A 14399-nucleotide genomic window follows, 5' to 3' on the forward strand; every position below is an offset into this window, starting at 1 on the left:
ATGACAAGAATGTACAGTCTGTTTATTGGGTGTTATTCACTACGTTGTAACCTCAGGGGCCCGGGAGGAAGGGAAGGGGCAGGTGGGCAGGCGAGGTGAGAGCAGGGACATTGTGCAAACAGACAAACCAGTGCTACAGACCCACAGCAGTCTTTCAAGCTGGCAGAAGTAAAAAGCAATGACCGCCCCAAGGTGCTGAGCTCTGGGTTGCTGGAGCCTTCACTCTCCTGTGTGCTGGGCAGCACCTGGCATCAGGACAAGGCCGGGATCTATAGCCAAAAACAGGACAGACCTCATAATACCAGCTCAACTACTTTCCTGCTCTCCCTCCCTCTGCTCTGGTGATGGTGGGTGTCCGAAGGGACAGGGTCCAAACTAGCAAGCTCTCACTCTTCTCTCTCATCAGGATGTGACCAGCTTTGCCTCTTGTCCTGAAGCCTGTCTCCTCCCTCTGCTGCTTTGTACTGACATGGAGGCAGGTAGGGACAATACGAGAAGTAAAGGAGTCCTGGAGGAGAAGATGCCACTTGCCAGTGATCAATACAAAAAACCCCTTGAGGTGAGCAGGGCTTGGTAAGAGGAAGGGCTGCTGGGCAACTGCCATGAATAAGGAACAGCTTTATTTTCTATAGGCAAATTCTACGGCTTCATAGCTCTCAGAGCAGGTCATCCCCAGAGCAGCCTGGATGTAGTTCCCTCTGTGGCAGAAGTTGACAGACAGTTCTTCTCTTTGAGGGCACATGTGCAAAATCCTAGGCTGCCCCACATCAAGAGATGGGAACAAACTTGCCCACAGGCAAGCAGAAAGGAGGGGGAAGTTGATCCTGGGTTTATCATACCATGTCCTGTCCTTTTCCCAAGCAGGGTGTGCTGTCTCCCTCTCTCTCTTTGAAGGTGACCCATTCCAACAGGCTCACCAGGAACACAGTGGCCCTGACAATCTGGGTTCAGGAGCAGGAAAGCACCACTGGTGTCATCCCAGGGATCCCTGTCAGACTTACTTGCTCAGAGGAGGCTGCATGCCCGTTTCTTTGTCCGGGTGGGCTGCGGGCACAGGACTGCTCGGATGGCCTCGTCAAACACCGTCTTGAGGCCGCGCTGCGTCAAAGCTGAGCACTCGAGGTATTTCACAGAGTCTGTCAGGAGGAAAGCAGGTGTTGCAATGGGGGGTAGGCAGTGGGGATACCCAGGTTTCTGCTCCTTGTGCTAGAAAGCAAGGCCTGGCTCTTGCCTGAGCTGAATAAACGCATCTCAGGTGATCAAAGACATTACACGTTGTCAGGACACATTTCACTCACTCAGACAGTCTTGACTTCAGGGCAAAGCTTGCCAGCTGCACTAGACCAAGGTTTGCCTGATGGCTACCCATGTAGCCACAGAAGAGCCATTGTGTGAGGATGACCATGTCATCCTGGCCAGACACTCCCTCTGCTGAACTCCTTCTTGAAGACTCCCTCAAGCTGTGTTTCTCACCCTCTCTCCTACATCTGTGTGCCACATCTGAGAAGATCTGAATAGTGGGGTGAGACACCCATACCTGGGATTGCACGTATAAGCCCCAGCAGACAGGGGCAGGGACAGGAAACTGCAGTTGCAACGCTTCCTGACAGAGGTTAAAAACCTCTCTTCTGCCTCTCTCCGGATATGGAGGAGTGGCCTCTGCCCACAGCGCAGCTGTGGCTTTCACAGAAGAAATATTGTCCCAGATAGAAGTAGCAGAGTAACAGGGGAGGAGAATGTGAAAGCGTGAAGGATGGCGACCAGAGAGAGGCACAAAACAGAGGGCTGAGGGGTTCAGTCTTCCTCAAGGAGCAGATCTCCTTCCTGAGTCTCCTGAAGTGCCTTTTGTCCCATGACCCTGGATGTGTCTCCTCGTGTCCCTCGGGGATACCACTATGAGATACCTCTACAAAAGCCTCGTTAAATTGAGGGGAAGCCCTTTTCTTCGGCCTCTCTCCTTTCGGTAGGTCCAAGATGATTCCCCAAACACATACCTATTTCTTTGGCCAGAGCAAGACCCTGAGGATATGTTATGGGGGATAGCTTCTTCTCCTTCAGCTTCTCAATGGTGTCCTTGTCATCACGGAGATCCAGCTTTGTGCCCACGAGGATGATGGGAGTGTTTGGGCAGTGGTGCCGCACCTCGGGGAACCACTAGCAATGGAGCAAAATGGCAAAGATGTGAGAAGAAGACACACATATGGGCGTGCACATGGGAAAACAAAGAGGCACTCCTGAAAAAAATGTCAGCAAGGTAGCTAACAGCCTGTCCTTCCTAATATAAGTCTGTGATCTGACAGCACAATAGACCAGCAAGTTGAATTAGGCCCATTAGTAGAGTTGGCCACCTTCTTTGAAATGAACCAGAAAAGGCATCTGAAGGAGGCTTCCGACTAACAGAAAAGACATGTGACCTCCTGAACCTAGATGTCCTAGTGGTAGTCTCCACCCATAGTCACTGTTCTTGCAAGACCAGCACCAGTCGCAGCCCCCTCATTCCCTGGTGGACCAGAATACCCTGTCTCACCTTAGCACGGACGTTTTCGTAAGATGCTGGGCTGACGAGGGAGAAGCAGATCAGGAAGACATCCTGTAGGCATACAACCATGGTGCAGTTAGGATGAGATGGCATGATGAAGCGGGGGGGGAGGGAAGGTCTGTGTGGGCAACAACCTCCCTCTGCAGCAGAGGGCTGTGCTTGGGAAAGCTCTCTCTATAATACAAAAGTCCTGACTGCTGCTTCTTGCCTCTGGTGGAGAGAAGGATCTCTGCTTCCCTGAGTCATTGTAACCATAGCCACCATTATCAGAAGAGCCAAATGGTCAGCTCTGAGGATGGGGTTTTTGCGGTTTGCACACTCATCCTCATGGGAAATGGCCTGACAGCTTCCTGCTCGTTCTTCACGGAACACCAGAGAGCTTTCAGGCCAAAGTAATTTTGCCCACAGTTGAGACAGACCTAGTTTCAGCCCAAAAAGCACACCCGCAGGACTCAAAGGAGGTAGAGTTTCGGCTCTCCAGGTAAGCGATTCTCCGGGGCGTGGCAGAATTCAAATTTCCTTTAAAACCAGACCAAACCAAACCAATACCAGCTCATCAAGGTTATATCTATTTCATCCAGCTTCACCTAGCTGGAGCAGTGGTGCCAGACCCAGCCTATCCATTTCCATACTTCTACAACTATCAGAGACAAAAACCTTGGAGAAACATTCCTCCACCTATCCTTGGGAAATGTCCCAGGGTGGATGCAAGCATCTTGTTGAGAAATAGACCTGCTTGCACTGACTGCAGGCAAAAACACCTTATACCAGGTGTCTGATTTTTAGGTGGCTGAACCTAGCCCAAACAAGTAACTTCTAATCAATTCCTAAGCTTTTTGATTGCAGTGGCAACCTTCAGACCAATGTCTGATGCAGCAAGGTCTTTCTGAGCTTGCCAAAAGACTGCTTGAAACAACATTCTCCAGGGAAGGTGATCCTTAGACCCTGAAATCACTCTGTCAGTGTGGTGAAAAACTGGTGAACACAGTATCTGAGGCACCCGTTTGTTCTGCTAGAGGCACCAGCAGATCAAACACATGCCCACACATCAGATCTCTTTTAAAAGGCAAAAGTCAGAAGAGTGGGATTCACAGAAATGTGGCAAGCTCCTGCCTCTTAAATTCCATGAACCACCTTACTTTACAAAAGGAAGGTTTTTTACCAGGGCTGTGTAAGGCATCTGCCCCACAAAAAGTCAGTGTCAGCTGGTCTCAAAAGTGCCTTTGAATGTTTCGTTCTCTTGCTCAGTTACACCAGTAATGGGAGTTCAGATAAAGGCTCCAAAATATCCTTAGATGTCTTTTAACTTTCGGGTTTCAAGGCAGTTGCATATCACCAGAGATATTCTCAGAAAAAGGCAGAGAGCGACAGTAACAATCCTGTCACTGTTTCAAGGGACATGTTGAGTTTTGCAGTGAGGGGTGGAGGTGTAGCCGAGGGAGGAGGGCAGGAGGGACATGGAGTGTGACCCACCGTCTGCGGGTAAGAGAGTGGCCTCAGCCTGTCATAATCCTCTTGTCCAGCAGTATCCCAAAGTCCCAGATTTACAGGCTTGCTGTCAACCATCACGTTGGCAGAATAGTTATCAAACCTGAAATTCAGAGACATAGGCCATGGCTCAAACAGGAGAAGAGGGAGGCCTTCCAGTAGTGTAGGTGCATCCAGGAGCAAAGAGTGGGGATTCCTCTTCTCTCCTCACCTGGGTGACACTGGTTTTCTGTGAACCTCCACCTTATGGAATTCCCACTCAGCATCAACCTCCTCCCCATCATTCAGCTATCCTGGACAGGTGCCTGGCTGCAGCTCCACCTTTGATACCTTGCATGCAGGTCCACAAACTCTTTTCTTTTCCCATTTTTTTCCCAACATCCTTCCCACAACTGCATCTGCTCTAGAGCCAAGCCCCTGTCTTTCTTCTGTGTTCTAAGACTTAGTTTTATTCTTAGAAGTGAAGAAGAATCCATGTCTCTCTAGTTTGCTTCACTCCTCAACAGCCCTGCTGGAACTGAGGACAATGTGTGTCCCCTTGCTCTTTGACAACTCGGCTTGAAATATTTTAGGACAACTGTCAGGATTGCATGCTTAGGAGCAAAGTCTTGATAGAAAAAAAGGGTATCAAGACAATAGAGAAGTTCCTATCCTCATCCTAGAAAATTTTATTTCCTGGTCCTTCTGGTACTTTTTTCCCAGACTAAGGGAAACCAGTGATAGGGAGGGACCAACACAAAGGTCTTGTGAATGTGTTCATGGCATATGCACGTTAGAAGGGAGACAATTCAGCAGTGGACTTGGCAGTGCTAGGTTAGTGGTAGGCTAGGCTAATGATCCCAGAGATCTTTTCCAACCAATTCTACAATTCTGCTCCATGCAGAATCTATGACTGCTCCAATAACAGCAAGTGTCTTGGACAAGGAAGGAAGTGGGGTCCCATGTCTATCCACCTGCCTTCTCTTGGGTCCGACCCAGTTGTTGTAGCCTAGTGCCTGTTTGTCTTGGCTGGCAGGATCTCACCTGCTACTTGTACACTTAACAAGCTGATAGACCTTGGGTTGGCTTGAGTCTTTCAAATGTCCTATTTATACCAGGGTTTTACAAGGTTGCTTCTGGTGAAAGGTGACAGATCCAAACTTAGAGACTCCTTCATTGGTTTGGCTGACCTTCCTCTGCTTGGCATGGAAATTGTGACCCGTGGAGTGCACAAGGGGTCACTGCACCTCTTTGCAACCTGTTTTCATGCCTCCCACCCGCTCCAGGACCTGTTTATGCATTACTCACACAGTGGGGATGTATTCTCCTGGGAAGGCATTGGTGGTATAGCTGATAAGGAGACAGGTTTTTCCCACAGCCCTGGAAGAGAAAGAAAACAATAGCAGGAATTCATGGCAGTGCAGGCAGTCTTGCTAGGGTGAGATGGAGATGGGGCAATCCTTCCACACCTCTAACCTAGCCCTATCAGTAAACCCCTGAAAGCAGAAACACATTCACAGGACCAGAGAGTGCATAACCACAGGTTAGAAAGCTGGCAGGAAGAAAGACAGGATGTCACCCAGAAATGTTTGTTGTCTTTGAGCGCTAAGGCTTGTTTTTATGGTCTAGTACAGAGATCACTCAGCTAAAACGCATCCACTCTGCGATGGAGGTGGGAGCCCATGTTGCAGTGCATGCAGAGTGCTGTAGGCTCGCAGCCAGGACAGGTGCGTTGCCTCGGTGTGCCATGACAAAGCTGCCATGCCAGCTTCAGCACTCGAGTACAGGCACTCCCACCTGCTTTTCAGGTGCTGTGGCCAGGGACTGGTAGCAGCTTTTCCTGACTTACCCAGTCTTTCCCATCTACAGTAAGCTGCAGCAACACCTGCACAGAGAGCTGTAAGGAGCCAAAAAGGTGCCTGCCCCCATGGCAGATGGAGGCTGCTGGTGGTGTTTCTGATCTAGAAGCTGGTCCTTTCTCTCCCCTCAGTCTCCTACACACGCATGCTGCAGCAGGGTGGAGAGCAAGGCAGCAGCACAGTCCAGACTGGGTGAGAGCACTGGCGGGATGAGGAGCAATAAGGCTGTCGTGTGGGGGAAGGAGGTGTCGTGGGCAAGGTGAAGCCTGTGCTGAGGGAAAGAAGCACTTCTTTCCCTCACCACAGAAGGTGGTTAGAAGAAAATAAAGCAGCCAAGACAGGTGTTGGGAAGAAAATCCTTCTCCTGCTGGGATGCTGTTCCTCAGGTTTGTGTGGCCTGGGAAAGCTTGGCCATGTTTCAGTTACAGAACACAGGAAATGCCTCAGCTAGGACAGCCCAGGATGAGGGAGAGGTCTTTCCTGGGCAAAGGCTGGAATTCTGCTGCTGGGGACACTCAAACCACCTCAGCCATACCTGCAAAGTCCCCTGCCCCAGGGCTGCAGCTCTGCCTTTTTGTGTGCCCTTGACAGGCACCTGGTCACAAGGCAGCTGCCTCTGTCACTGGACTGTGCGGCAGCTGAGGAGGAAGCGGAGCTCTTCGGCGTGCTCTGACATTTGTTTCTTACTCCTGCCACCCCCCTTTCTTAGATCCTCCTCTCTCCGTCCCTGCTCTTTCCCCAGGTCCCTTGCTTCCTTCTTATCCTAGAGCTACTGAGGGAGGTGAAGTCCTACAGGAAATGCCTCAGATCTATGGGCCTGCGAGTGGATCAGTTGTGGAAGAGGGGGACGTTCTGAACTGGTGTGGTTGAACAGAGAGGTGCACAAATGGTCAGTGAAGGGGTGAAGGTTACAACACAGAGCTGAGGTTAGTGGCACCTGCAGGCTCCTGTGATTGAACCCAGGGCATGTTAAGAGGTCAGTGATGCGTGATGGAGGGGCTGTGGGGGCACAGCAGCTATGGGACAACATGTGAGCTGAGTGAGAGGAGAAGGTCCTGTGGTTGTTAGGGTTGAACCAAGAGGGTAACATTGCTGGCATGGCTGGGAGGGAGGTGAGGGGTGGGGAACCAAGAGCTCAGAGCAGTGGGGGCTGTGTGGCAAGATGGTGAGAGCTGTACAGAAGTGCAGTGTACAGAGAAGCAAAATGACGAGACAGAAGACATTTAAGAGGAATTGAGGTCCTAGGGGTTGAGAGCAGAGCATGTGGTGGGGTTAACCATCATATGAGGTGGATGCTGCCTTGAGGGAAGGCTACAGAGTTGGTGCTATGTGCGAGAGGCAAACTGGGGGGTGGGGAATTGGGTAACAGATAAATGCCCAGTGGAGTTGTTCATCCAGCTCCAGCTTAAAACCTTCAGGGGACTTTTCCTACAGGTTAGTTTTTATTTGGTGTTCCGTCTTTCCTTGTCCCTTCTCCCCATCCCCTTGCCCCAGTCCCTGAGAACATGTCTGACACGTACTGTTTTGTGTGCAGACATCTTCTTTCCCAGGCCAGTTCTAAAGGAGGAAGTGACTGTGGGGAGCAGCACTGCTGTAAATGTCTCTTCATCTGCCACCTTACAGCTGCCCCAGATAATAGTCTGGCCAGCTTCTAGGTAGAAAGGAATCAAGCTATTCCGTTCCAAGCACAGACTCTCCTCCTTCCCTCCCTTGCGTTTACTCATCCCACAGGGCAACAAGTCGCTCTGTCTGCTCCATCCCTCCTGCCCCAAGCAGTGATGACTGCTTAACTCATTGATGGCTTGGATCAGGCCATTTCCAGGAATCAGGGGACATGGGCAGAGAAGCCACCATGTTGTGAAGGCAAGGTTTTGTTACCTCCCACTCCCGAAGTGCCCTATACTTGTGCCTATCCCAGTGGAAAGAGCTGCTTCTCCATGTGCCCACAGAGGCCCCTTGCCAACAATCTCCACCACACTCCAATACAGAGATAACCTGCTGAGAAAAGCTGAACATAAGAGATCCTGATAGACATCCTGCCAGGACCAGAGTGTCATGCCCTCTCCCAGTCATTCCCAGTGAGCAGACGGCTTTCAAGGAGCCATTCACCTGCAGGGGAGCACTTGTACCTCATGGGTTTTAAATCTAACTGCTCCTGCCTACGAGCTGAATCTGGCAGGAACACCATCACCTCCTGCGCGTGGGACAGACCTGCTCCACTTTCCATGGATGCAGATGGAAATGTAGATGGATGATCTGCATTTCCATGCAGATGCCCTGCAAAATGCCCTCTTCGTGCTCCCCAGAGGAATGTCCCCTGCCCTGGGGAGAGAGGAGGGAGTATGTCTGCAGTAGTAGCAAGCCTGCAGAAGGTCAGAAGCAAAGCCAGGGAAGTTTCACCAAGCAGCCACTTTTTTCATGCCCCTGGTCACAGCCTGTCCCGCCCCGCACCCGCAGCAGACCCGCAGGGTACGTACCCGTCTCCCACCACGACACACTTGATGGCTTGCATGGCTCTGGACCCGTGGCTGAGGACGGAGCCCGAGGCAAAGGGAAGTCAGGCCAAGGCAAACAGCAGGGAGGGATGGGCAAATGTGGGTACCAGAACAGCAGATTGCAAGGAGGGAGGAAGTGGAAGAGGGAACTTCACTCGACGATCACCCTCCGGTCCCTCCGCCCCTCCACCGCAGCGGCAGCTCTGTGGCCGAGGCCGTTGCTGAAGGCGGAGCTGGCGTGACTTCTTGGTGGGGATGATGGCTGCTGTAATATTTCTTGTTCTCCCTGTGTGTCTCACCCACTCCCATTCCACCTCATCCAAATGAACAGCGGGGGGGGGGCACCAAACTGATTTTCCAGGGGAGCTGAATAAGGGTTAGAAAGCGGGGTGAGAATGTGGAATAGTGGATTTTCTCCTCCCTCCTTTATCATCCAAGCTTTGGAGGAGGAGTAAGCAGGGAAGGGAATCTGAAGTGGGAGTAGTGGGGTGGTGAGGGGCAGTGAAGGTTTTTCAGGTCCTCCTAGTGCCCCTAAGTGTCAAGGGTGAAACATCACAAGGAACAATACTGTGAAGGCTGAACAAGGAAGTCACACAGCCTCTCGAAAGCAGCTGCCACCCAATGGCTGCTCTATCCCTCCCCTCCTGTGGGGATAAGGTACTGCTGCACTTCCTCCCTTGCCCAGATTACTGCTACAAGAAAGTGCTGTGTGAACCTATGCGCTCACCATGAAGGTGAACAAATGCATCAAGGGGTGCAATGAACTGTTTTCTCTCTCGTTACAGTACCATGAGAGCCAGGACTGGATGAGAGAAGCCCCTGCAAACCAGTCTCTTCCTATCCAACCTCTCCACTAGTTCTGTGCAAAAGTGGCCAGTGGGAGCTGCTGCCAAACTTCTTATATCTTAGAATCATAGAATAGTTTGGATTGGAAGGGACCTTTAAAGGCCATCTGGTCACATTCCTTGCAATGAGCAGGGACATCTTCAACAGGTTTGCTCAGACCCCATCCAACATGACCTTCAATGTTTCCAGAGATGGGGCATCCGCCACTTCTCTGGGCAACTTGTTCCAGTGTTTTACCACCCTCATCATAAATAACTTCTTTCTTATATATAGTCTGAATCTACCCTCTTTTAGTTTAAAACTATAGCCCCCCCTTGTCCTGTCACTACAGGCCCTACTAAAAAGCCTGTCCTTGTTCTTTCTTATAGGTCCCCTTAATGTATTGAAAGGCTGCAGTAAGGTCTCTCCAGAGCCTTCTCTTCTTCAGGCTGAACTACTCCAACTCTCTCAGGCAGTCCTCACTGGCCTCAGAAAATAAAAGATTTTTAGAGCTAAGCACTAAGAAGAAGGAAGCAATTACCCTAAAAAAGAAGAGACAAGAGCAGAATGATCCTGAGAAGCTTTACTCCTTCCTTTCCATTATCGAAATGAGGGTTTGCCTCCTCTTCCTTCCTTCTCCTCCCATGCAACATCAAGCCTTGAAAAGAGTGTATGTGTGCACATGCTCCAGCCTGAACTGGTGAGTGGATGGGCAGGAGATGGGTTTTATAGAAGATGGGATATGGTGGCACAGAACTAATTAAGAAGTTCCAGGTTTTTTCAGGAGGCCAGTTAGAGCAAGAACAGTGGGTTCGCAGCAGGGATGTTCCTGAAGGAAGGAACTCTGAGTAAAATGTTTCTCCAAAGGCTGATGACCTCTGTGCTGCTGCAGCCACAGGAGGCTGTTGCAACTGACCTGCTCTGGAGGAGAGCGCTCCCAGCTGTCACTCAGCTACAACCCAGAAACCTTCAGCCGTGGAATGTTTCCAAGTCTTGCCGCTATTTCGGAAGCACAGAGTGACCAGCTGTACGAGGTGTTCCCTCTGTGGGTGGTAGGGAAAGGGGAGGAAGGAAACCCACTGCCACCTCTGCAAGTGAGAGCAGGAATGGGACACACGAATACAGGTCAGAGAAGGACGTAAGAGAGAGGGACAAAGGCTTTTACAGAGGGCAGCTGGAAAGGACAGGCAGGCACAGAATAGAGTGGGCCAGGAGATAAGAACTCAGCTAGAAGAGAAGGCAGGTGTATCAGGCCCTAGAGAATGCTGCTGGCGGATGGAGAAAAACCATTCTGACTCCCTGGGCACATCAAGAGCTCTCTATGGGAGACATCTGGGTGACAAGTGAGGGCTGAGGGAGCTGGAGCTGGTAGAGCCAACGAAGATTCAGAGAAATCTAGGTTGGGCAGGCAGCCTGGGACAGGCAAGCAGGGATTTAACCCCTTTTTGGGCATTGTTGAAACTGCATTGGGAATCAGCTTCTCCAAAGGAACATTTCAGTTTTCGCCATATGTTTTCTCTGAGGGTTTCCAATAACTCTTATGTGTCTGGGGAGAAGCAGGTTGGAAAAAGAGAGTGAACATCTGGAGTGAGAAGGATGGGGACTGAGCGGGAAAGAGCTGGGGAGAGCTGGAGTATACATTGAGTCTTAGCTGGGAGGGAGTAATATGGGGATGCTAGGGACAGGATTCAAGCTAAGGGTGACTGGATGGAAGACCAACCAGTGGCATAGTAGGACCTGGTGGCAGGCACGAACGAGGACCACTGACCTGCTGAACACCTGAACACCGGTGTTTACTTTTGTCCTCAAAGTCTGGCATATGGACTTGTGGGACTGGCAGTGTGGAAGAGACTGGAGAAGAAGAAGACCAGTTAATTGGTCAGGGAAGAGAGACTGTTGTGGAAACCCACGTTCAGGTGAGCCCTATGTAAAAGGCACTGTAATTCTGCATGTCCAACAATGAGCTGTGAAGTCCTGGCAAGAGCCCATTTCTGGGCAAATTACTTTTGGAGGATAATTCCCTGCAGCTGCAATGGACAGCCAGTTCCTGTCCAGTCAGAGGTCCGTGCTGTGAATCTATAAACATCCTTCCTCCACCAGTGCCTCTGTAGAGGGACAACAGGGATCTACATAAAAGCTTTCAGGATATTTCTTTCCATCATATTTAAATGGGATTAAATGGGATTATTTAAAAATGGGATATTACACTCAAATAACACATACAGTAATCACTCTAAGAACAACTGGCACCTGCTGCATTAAAACCTTTCATTTGTACACGCTGCAGGAAAAGGAAGGAACCTGCAGGAAATAGGCCCATAAACCTGGACTGAGCACATACAGATGTGTTGCTGCTGCTCTGATGTCCTCTCACACCACCAAGAGGTGCTCTTGACACAAGTTTCCTTCTTCATGAGCAGCAGGGCACACGTCTGGGGTTTCTTGTTCCCTTTGCGGAGTTTGAGGGACATGCTAATGGGAATTAATTGCTCAGTGAGACACTTTTGTTCTGGGAGGCTTTCAGGGTCCTGAGCTGGATCACCTCAGAGCAGCCTGGATGTGCTGGGCTTGCATGGCACCCATGTGAGACTGCAGCCCAGGGAGGAAATGCATGATGCTGTTTTCCCCCACAAGGACCCAAAGCAGTGAGGACCACCTATCTCTCCCTCTCTTTCTGTGGTGTTCTACCCCCTCAAGGATGATGGAAAAAAGGTAAGGAGGCTCTTTCAGAAATGACATTTGCACATCACAGCCATGTACAGGAGGACAGGAGCTGAGCAGGAGGCTTGTCCTTCAGCACAGGCAGAATAGCAGGGAGGATTCTTTCATGGAGGCAGCACAAGGCTCATCTCTTTGCACGCACAGGACATAGTCACAGCATGTCTTCTCACTACCTTGAGTCCTGATAGGATTTATTTGATGTGACCTCTCTCTCAGGCAGTTCTGAGTGGCCATGAGAACTTTTCTCTGTGCACTGGGTGCCCACCAGGGTAAACATTAATTTGCTTCAGCCTGACTGGTCTGCAAACTCTCCCCACTTCCTATATTCCCCTTTTGCACCTTCCCACTTCCCCTTTGACACAGCTTCATACCATCTGTCTCCTGCTTTTAGTTCTTGCTTTGCTGCTTCTCTTTTCCAAAATTCCCACTCCTCCCCGTTGCTGCTTCCCCTCCCGCCTTCACAGCTGTGGTTTCTCAGACTGCCACAGTTGCTTGAAAAGCCTGTCCTGACTTCAGAGCTCAGATCATAACTGAAGTGGGCGATGATGTTCTGCAGTCCCTCTTAGAGAGGCTGTGGAGTTGTTTCGTACAGGGTCTGTTTTCTGATGTGGCCCTCCTCTCCAGCCTAAATTTGTTCAATCAAACAGAAGCTTAGAAAAAGAATGACGTTTCCAATCCAGCCGCACTGAACACAAACTACCTACATTTACATCCATCATAAGCAACTCAACTTGCAAAAGGTGCTTACTACTGCAGTCAGGGGCAGGTGGTCCGTTCCTGACACCTTGTGTCATGGATGCTTCTCTGTCTTTGGAGCGTGGCTGCTCTCAGCCTTTCCACTTCGGGCCAAAACAGCAGGTCCATTGCCATCTTCCTACCTGGAGCACTGAAAGAGATTCACCTCCTCCTCCTCCTCTTCTCCATTATGGATGTGGGTAAGCAGAAGAGCATGGCGCAAACCTTTGGGCTTCAGGCTCTTTGGGATGGTTGTTTCACATGTGCACTTCCCTCAGTCGAGAAATTGTTCACAGACACTAAATCATACCAGGTTTTCGTGGCTTGCCCTTATCTGGTTCTCTGTACTTCTGCAGGTCCCCAAGGATGCTGATATGGGTTTCCATTCCCAGAGATATTTTCTTCTCAGGCAGTGACAACCACCATCTCGGTGATACCAGTCTGCCACTTTATTGGCAATAAATACAGATCAATATCTGACTGTGCATTCTTTCCCACAAGGTGCATTCTTTCCCACAAGGTGCTTAGACAGTTGAACAACATTTTTCACCTGCCTGTTGTAGAAGGGAGGTAACAGGGACTAGAGATTATATGTGTGAATTCAAACTTGAGTGTCAGCTGCATGACTTGACTCCCCTGCCTGCTAGCACTTTTATACGTTATCAGATGTTAGATATACTGTGTTTCGTAAATACACATCTAATACATATCTTTGCTTGTAAGAGATGATGTCTTCTAGGAAGGCTGCACCAGGGAAGTGAAAAGAGCTGTTTAGAGTACTAAGGAAATCTATAGCTACTCTGTTTTATAAGACTAATATTTCCTGAACTACCAAAGTAAAATCTTGTGCTTCCCTTCTACCATTTTATTTCAAAGACATAAAGCTTCAATCTTGCTGCACTTTCAAGCCTAACAAAAAAATCCCTCTGGCTCTTCATTCAAGTTTATCAGACTCTAAGTGGCCCTTCTGTAATTTTTATAAGAGGGTTTCTTCTTGCCTATGGCCTTTTATAATTGCCATCTTTCTACCTTTAAAATAGACTCCAGTCCCCAAGCCCAACCTGAATGGCAGCCTAAGCCTCCTGGAGGGGCTATTGTATTTGAACAGATCTGTACTTTGTCGCTCTGTGGAGACTTGTGGGAATACAGTTGATATGTTCAGCACAGAGAAATACATGGCACTTTGTCCCTGTCTTTATCCCCTTGAAAGTAGTAGGAAATATTTATATTTCCTTTCTATTTACACAATTATTTTAAGTCTGTACCAAGCAATGGGAAAGTGCACCCATATTATTGCTTTGATATTTTCCATCGTGACCACCAGAACAACAGTTATTTCCAGCTCAAATTTAAGTTTTTGTGTGCAGTCAGGGAGCATCTGGGGAGAAAAACTGGTCCCTGGCACAGGAGGCACAGGGACTAATGCCTGGAGTATTGATCTGCAGCAGTCTGCCTAATCTGCCCATGCTTGATGAGGTGAGCATGCTGGACCAGCCTGGATGCCCCCACTGCACACACACTGGCCTTGCTGATGACACCTGTGGGAGAACCCACAGGCTCTGAGCCACTGGCTGTGGGCAGCTCTGACCACACTGTACAGCATTTAAACCTCAGCTCCCCTAGGATATATTTGATGATTCTATATCCCTAGGGCATGATTAATTTTCATTTGTCCTTCCCTTCCCTTCCCTTCCCTTCCCTTCCCTTCCCTTCCCTTCCCTTCCCTTCCCTTCCCTTCCCTTCCCTTCCCTTCCCTTC

At 49.7% G+C, this 14399-nt stretch overlaps 1 protein-coding gene across 3 annotated transcripts; it reads right to left on the bottom strand.

Moving 5' to 3' along the window:
• Positions 1-5: 5 nt before the first annotated feature.
• Positions 6-8540, bottom strand: RAC2 (Rac family small GTPase 2). Of its 3 annotated transcripts, none has more exons than XM_042051005.1 (7): positions 8343-8540; positions 5315-5386; positions 4013-4130; positions 2528-2590; positions 1995-2154; positions 1002-1136; positions 6-269 (listed from the first exon to the last, which is right to left on the bottom strand). In XM_042051005.1, the coding sequence occupies exons 1-6, from the start codon at positions 8375-8377 to the stop codon at positions 1006-1008; spliced, it is 579 nt and encodes a 192-aa protein (XP_041906939.1). In that variant the 5' UTR covers positions 8378-8540; the 3' UTR covers positions 6-269; positions 1002-1005. The 3 variants fall into 3 exon arrangements, with proteins under 3 accessions (XP_041906939.1, XP_041906937.1, XP_041906938.1); XM_042051003.1 differs by lacking the exon at positions 8343-8540 and adding an exon at positions 7386-7489; XM_042051004.1 differs by lacking the exons at positions 6-269; positions 8343-8540 and adding exons at positions 293-508; positions 7386-7489.
• Between the last annotated feature and the right edge of the window lie 5859 nt (positions 8541-14399).

This window comes from Corvus kubaryi, unplaced genomic scaffold (genome assembly GCF_017639235.1).
Source record: "Corvus kubaryi isolate FWS band 111438036 unplaced genomic scaffold, C.kubaryi_AGA036_p1.0 74, whole genome shotgun sequence".
Lineage (NCBI taxonomy): Eukaryota > Metazoa > Chordata > Aves > Passeriformes > Corvidae > Corvus > Corvus kubaryi.

What these genes read in the sequence shown, in the direction of transcription:
- RAC2 (XM_042051003.1), bottom strand. Translation starts at nt 7,474, where the DNA reads ATGAAGAGACATTTACAGCAGTGCTGCTCCCCACAGTCACTTCCTCCT. An exon ending in ACGAAAACGTCCGTGCTAAG is followed by an intron (nt 2,155 to 2,527) that starts GTGAGACAGGGT and finishes CTCCATTGCTAG; the next exon opens with TGGTTCCCCGAGGTGCGGCA. An exon ending in TGCTCTGGCCAAAGAAATAG is followed by an intron (nt 1,137 to 1,994) that starts GTATGTGTTTGG and finishes TCCTCCTGACAG; the next exon opens with ACTCTGTGAAATACCTCGAG.